This window comes from Callionymus lyra, chromosome 16, assembly GCF_982586985.1.
Source record: "Callionymus lyra chromosome 16, fCalLyr1.hap1.1, whole genome shotgun sequence".
In the NCBI taxonomy this organism is placed as follows: domain Eukaryota; kingdom Metazoa; phylum Chordata; class Actinopteri; order Syngnathiformes; family Callionymidae; genus Callionymus; species Callionymus lyra.
In genome coordinates this window covers 9,225,391-9,231,809 of record NC_141833.1, presented here as the reverse complement: position 1 = coordinate 9,231,809, position 6,419 = coordinate 9,225,391, and the positions used below count along the sequence as shown (strand labels likewise).

The 6,419-nt window shown below is 40.9% G+C and overlaps 1 protein-coding gene across 9 annotated transcripts in view; it reads right to left on the bottom strand.

Annotated features, from left to right (window-relative positions):
• Positions 1-3,529: 3,529 nt before the first annotated feature.
• st3gal3b (ST3 beta-galactoside alpha-2,3-sialyltransferase 3b) overlaps positions 3,530-6,419 on the bottom strand; it is a 50,584-nt gene continuing 47,694 nt past the window's right edge. For all 9 annotated transcript variants that reach the window (XM_087812038.1, XM_087812037.1, XM_087812041.1 and 6 more), the window contains one exon: positions 3,530-6,031. In XM_087812038.1, coding sequence (XP_087668164.1) covers positions 5,942-6,031 — 90 coding nt within the window. In that variant the 3' untranslated portion in view covers positions 3,530-5,941. The remainder of the gene's footprint in view (positions 6,032-6,419) is intronic.

Genomic DNA, 6,419 nt, shown 5'->3' with positions numbered 1-6,419 from the left:
TTGTTAATGCTCATTTTATTTTAAATATATATTACTGTGTTCCAAGCCGCCCCATCAAAGTAGTTCCAGACATTCCTCATCCAGTTGAAACATTGGGGCCACACACTGAATTTTCTTCGACATTATGTCATTAAAAAGTGCTATTAGGAGTTATTATTTTATATAAATGCAAAATGAAACGTATAAAATGTCTTTTCGTAATATTATATAATTAAAAATCGTTGATGTTCATGCGACTAGCAGGGTTGCTAAATGCTACAACTGGTGTGACCCCTGTCCTTACTGAACACACATATGAGAATAAAAGCCGTAATATAAAAAAAAGAAAAAAATTATCTCAACATTATGCCTTCAAAAGTCTTATTCAGTTTTTTTTGGTCATGTCATAATGTAAAAAAAATAGGGTGTGTGGCCCTCTGTATAATATTTCGGGGGACAAAACTTGTCGTCAGATAAGATAAAGGTTGAAGTTGTAAAGAACAACAACAACCACACAAAATATCGACGTCAGTTTAATAGATTTATCCATCAGGGCCCCAAAAAAAACGGTTAAAAGGCCACCTACGGCCCCCGAGCCATACTTTTCCAAGGTCTGTATTGGCTGATAAATGTCGATTTATTACAAACATCTAAAATGTGTGTCCTTAGGGACCCCATTGAAGGATTCCAGACGTTCTTTATCCAGAGTGAAGGTGAAACAGCCCTGGCTCTGCTCCAAATACCTATGGAATGACCGAGCTCTTCGACTTGAATCTGAGTCCCGGGTTACTATTCATAACTCACGAGTCGTTCCTATGCAAGTCCGTCCATAGGTGCGGAGACTCGGCCGTGGCCGAGCGGCGGCGGAGGTTTAGCAAGTTTGTCTACAACATCCATCAGTGTGAGCGACGGCGATGAACTTGTTTGTCATGGTGAGTCTTTACAGCAGCTCTGTGTTTGTACAAGCCGCCGTTGAAGAACAACACACACACAGAAGACAGACCTCCTCCTCCTCCTCCTCCTCCTCCTCTTCCTCCTCCTCCTCCCTGGCAGCAAATCACTGCTGCTTCTTTCTGAAACCCCTCTCAGAAGAAGCACTTCAGGGCGAGAGTCTGGGCTGCTCGGCGTGATTATTAACGGGAGGTTGAGTCCTTAAAAAACGCCGGACGGTCGCCTCGGTTCGGGTTCAGGAGGAGGGGAGAGTACATGAGCCTTTTGTCCAAAAATACTTTTGTACATCTCAACGTAGCTCCAGACGGATCTGGATGAACCGACACGAAGCAGAACAAAACAACAGAGGTCCAAACCATGATCCTTGTGGAACCCCACTATACAGAAATAGTAGCCATGATCCTTTTTGGTTATTTTTCCAAGTTTCTTAAAAAAAACAATGTTATATTTTACTTTCTGGAGAGAGAATGAATGAATTATTTGTAGGTGTAAATTTAATTGAAAAAAAAAATTGTAGTTATATATAAGAAAATTAAGGAACCGGAATGAACTTAAAGATTATGTTTTTACACCAGAATAAATTATTAACATGGAATTAGTTATGAATAGAAACCATCTACAATTATTCAGAAGTTTATTCTCAACATTAATTTTACTGGTTAGATTTATGTTTTTATATGAAAAGGAAGTATTTATAGTAAATATACTTTTTTTATATACAGTATATCTTTGTATTTTTCTTTAGTTATAATTGCATTTTCTGACATCTTCCGTGTGTTTTCTTAAAAGAAAACTACATAAAAACATAATCAAAAAATACAATTAAAACAATATACTTAGATGATAATCGGCCTATTTTTTTATAAATATATTTCTTTGCCCTAATCTCTCAAGTTAACAATATACCCTCATTTAAAATGCTGCAATATCCTTTAATGTTGTTGTCGATTCATTCCTAATATTGTTAAATTATCTACATTTCTTAAATCAAAGGTTTCTACTTCATTAAAAAATATTTTAAGAATTTGTTTTACTAAACATTGAAAAAATAAATACATTCAAGTGAAAAAAGGCTGAACTTTCTCTTGACTGGAGGTTAAATTACTTATCTTCAGATTCGATCTAGAAGTTTAAAACCGTCAATCATGATTTTTCTTATATTAAAGCTTCATAGTTCCTCGTGGTCGTGGCTCACGCTGGCGAGCCCGGGTCAGAGCGGGTCCAGAGGCGGGTCCGCTCACACACACACACACACACACACAAAAAGGTGTAGAGAATTTGGGCCAGCGAGAGCAGAAAGGAGGTTCTGTAAACAGAGACCGGTCCGAGGGAGTTCTTTACGAGGAGTTTCAGTTTCAGGCCCGGAGGTCTCGGCCCCTCGGTCTGAGAGGAGGTGGGGCCGCGGAACTGTCGCTCGGAATAAAAAGGCTCGAGGACTGAGGCGGTGCAGACGTGCCGGACCGGGACTGTCCAGTCGCTCGGGCCAGCTGCTTCACGGAGGTCCCACGCCGCAAATACCGTCCCCATGCGTCGGGGGGGGAGCCGAGCGAACTCCGCCAAACAGGGGGGGTCAGGCGGGTCAGGGACGGTGGTGTTCATGGGAGCTCGAGGTGAGAATTTGGGGATTCTGGCACCCCATTAGCAGAAGGACGGGACAGTCCAGCAGAGCTTTAAAGGCCCTCAGCGTCCAGCTCCAACAGCTGCTTGGCTGCTTCATGACACCGTGCATGTGTGTGTATGTGTGTGTGTGTGTGTGTGTGTAGCAGCTACAAAGGAGTCCCTCATGACCTCGCAACTGTAACCAGATCAGCCGCTGTGTTGTGCAGGTGAGAAGACGCTAATATGAGACTCAAAGTAAAAAGACAGTTGCACAGGTAACATTATCTTCAGCTGCAGACCCGTCTTCCCAGACCCTCCCACCTACTCTCTCAAATCCTTTTACTTGTCAAGACCCTCAAGCCCCTCAAGCGTCCTGACACTTCGAAAAATACATTTTCAAAGATATTCACCAAAAATAAAGACGTCTTTTCGCAACAGACCTTGGTCAAAACGACCAAATACGACTTTTGCACGACTTGTGCAGCGGACAATGCTATTAGCAGCTGCTAACGCTAGCCTAGTAGTTGTGTTGTTTTGACTACAAACGTGTGTGCTTGTGTGTGTGTGTGTGTGTGTGTAGGGGCCTGAGGGGAAGGGGGGTCTGCAGGTAGAGGGGCTAGCTCTCGGCTTGAGAGTTCAGGTTGAGGGGCCTAAGAAAACTGGTCTGTGACAAATGGTGTCACGAGTAGGATGGGGTAGCAAGTGCTGTGTACAGACTAACAATTCAAGCGTAAACCCATAAAGATGTTTTTTGAGGGATGAGAGATGGACGTGCCTTTTAAAAAAGTTATAACTGGTCTTTACTAAGGGAGGAGCAAAGGGCCAAAAATAAAAACTTAATAAAATACATTGAAAATATTACCGATAAATATGTATAAACAAACATTTAAAAACTGATTTCCAATAATATATGAATAAAAAAGGTGAATAAATACAAAACACGACAACAAAAGTATTATTAAGAGTTAATACAACATTAAAAACGTCACAGAGCAACAACTTTCCATTACAAACGTGTTTATTGTAGAAGCACAAAGCCGTTTGACTGTATAGAAAAATACAGTTTGATCACTTAAGTTCCCTCTGATGGTGATTAACAAAAATTTAAGTGTACAAACATGATGACGGACACATTCCGCGCGAAAAACACCTGATCACTGGAGGAGGGGATTGGGTCCAACGAATCAGAACCATCCAGCGTTCCCGAATCTTCCATGACCAGACTGTGAGTTTTTTTTAAACGTAAAAGAAAGCAGCAACTTTTCATTCACTAGCAGGGATTGATTTCCTTCCAGTTGGGACACGATATGTCATTTTGGATTTCTTTTCTTTTTTTAAAGTTAAATGCTACCGTGGATGTGGGTCGACACTACTTCCTGTTCGTACCCTCGGGTGATATTTTCCAGCTGAAGGAAGGCCTCAAGCGCCGGCAGGTGAATCTTCTCTCTGAAGAGCTGAGACTTCGCTGACCCGCAGCTTGGGACCGGATCAGCTGTTTCTGGTTCCTCCACCTCCGCGCTACACAGTGAAGGTGATGAGGTGTAAGGCATCGAGCGCCTTCAGCTGCGACCTCTTCTAAGATAGAACCCCATACATTAAAAATCCCTCTCCTCGAAAACATCCATGAACATATACAATCAGCTGCACCTTCTTGAAAAAAAAAAAGGGACAGACTAGGCTCGTGTCTCACATTCAACATTCATCTGAGGGACAAAATTATTTTTTTTACTCATCTTTAAGAGTCCAGAACTGAGAAATTAAAACTTAATATAACGACTTATTTTCAGTTTCTACTTCTTATTACGAGAGGAGTATTTTCTACCCTCTATTACAGTATAGACACCCAACAAATGCATTAAAAAGTGCATTTTTCTCATCTAAATGTGACTTTTTTTCCTTTCACCTTTCAGAATGTAATCAAAGCCAACAACTTAATTTATCAACAACCACATCCCTGAACATCCCTATGATACACAAGGCAACTGAAGATGGATAAAAGGTTGAAACTAGTATAAAAAAAGGCCTGAAAGTTTTTCGCAAATTGATATTGAGGAGTCAAATCTTGTTGCTCATCTGTACAACACATTACGGTAAAGATGAGGAAATAATTTAGATTGAGAGATAAAACAACGATAGAAAATATGAATATTCGATGTTATTTTCTTGCTAAACTAAACAAGAAAAGTGTAAAAAATAACTGAAATCAACCTAAAAGTCTCAGTTCCGAGCATCAGATTATTTGTTTTTTGTTCCTCAGTTGAACACCGAGAGAAAAACGGAGCCGACAGCAGCATGTGGATTAAAAAAAAATGGCGTCGCGTGCAGTTACAGTGAAGATACACGTGAAGAAGAAGAAGACAACGAAAGAGAGAAACAAAAGGCAGAAATGCACCTGAGAAAGAAAACGTAAAAATCAAGTCGTTAAAGCAAGTCGCTCTTGCTTTGGTGGAATGTTTTTGTTTTTTAAAAAGGAATAAAAATAAAGCTGATCAAGTCGACAAACAAGACGCTGTCAAAAATCAACCAATCACAATCGCTATCCAGCAAAGTTTCCCCCCATGATTCCATCTGTCACGTAAGAGCACACGACTAACATTTGTAGCGAAAGGAAGGGAAACCTCTCGTGGTCTCTGAGGAAGCCCGAGTGATGCTAGAGAAGCAGGCCTGCCTGTGATCGAGAGGAGGGTCTGTAGCAAAATAAATAATTAAAAACAAATATATATATATATTGATATAGAATCAACAATCCAAGAGTCACCAGTCATTGAAGAAAACCTGCAGCAGGACGAAGGGTCAGTTTTGGACACAAGGAGGGATGAGATGGAAAGATAGAAAATATATAAATTTTGCTATTTATCTGCATAATTAACTTTAATAAAACTCTTTTTTAATTTGTGAACATGAGCGGTTTTGGACCCTGGACGGGGGAGGGCGGGGGAGGGCGGGGCTGCTGCAGATTCTTTTTAGAAAAGAAAAAGAAAAAGCACAGTAAAAATCTTTGATATTTACACTGAACAAATACATTCAGGCAGCAGGAGGAGAGGACCGGCACCTCTCTCCCCGAGTTCGAGGTACGTTTGGCACTACCACTTCGCCGCCGGCGCTGCTTCTCCACTTCTTCCAAAGACACAGCAGTTTGAAGTGGCGGAATAGATTCAGGATCGCTGACCGCGTGGAGACAGGAACCGGGACGATCCGCTCGCTGCTTCCGTCAGCAGGAGTCTTTGGTTCCGAAGGCACGAGTGAGTGCGACCGTCCTGTGGGGGTCTCCAAAAATAATCTCCGTTGGATATAAAAACCCGGCAGTGTTCACGACCAGGCGGACGCTAAAAGGTTCCATTTTCCTCCCGTGTTTCTCCTGGTCCCGTGGTCCGTTAGGGGGGGCAGGAAGGCGGAGGACGAGGGTGTAAACTCAGATACCTTTGGTCAGGTCTGTGATGACGTTGGCCTTCACCAGCTTCCGGAGGAACTCCTTCTCCTTGGATATGTTGTGAGTCCACGACTGTGAACCGAGCAGAGAAAACACTTAACTGGAGGAAGACATTCTGTTTTAACAACACTTTTTTTTCTCAATTAACACAAAACAGAATGTTATTAACGATAATATTTGAATCATAAACGTAAAAAATATGAAAAATAAAGTCATATATTACTGTCAAAAGGTTAAAATATGTATATGGATAGTTTTACATTTCAGAACTGAGTGAAAAAGAATCACAATTACATCAGTTAAGGTTCATACACTGAGTTTAAATCAAACTCCAACCCTGTGTAAGTAGGAAAAGCTTCAATTATAACTTTATTAAGTTATGTCGTGTAATAATGTTATTCTATTCTGTGTTAAACTTTTTGAGTTTTTCTGGATCATTATTAATTAATTATTATTTTTG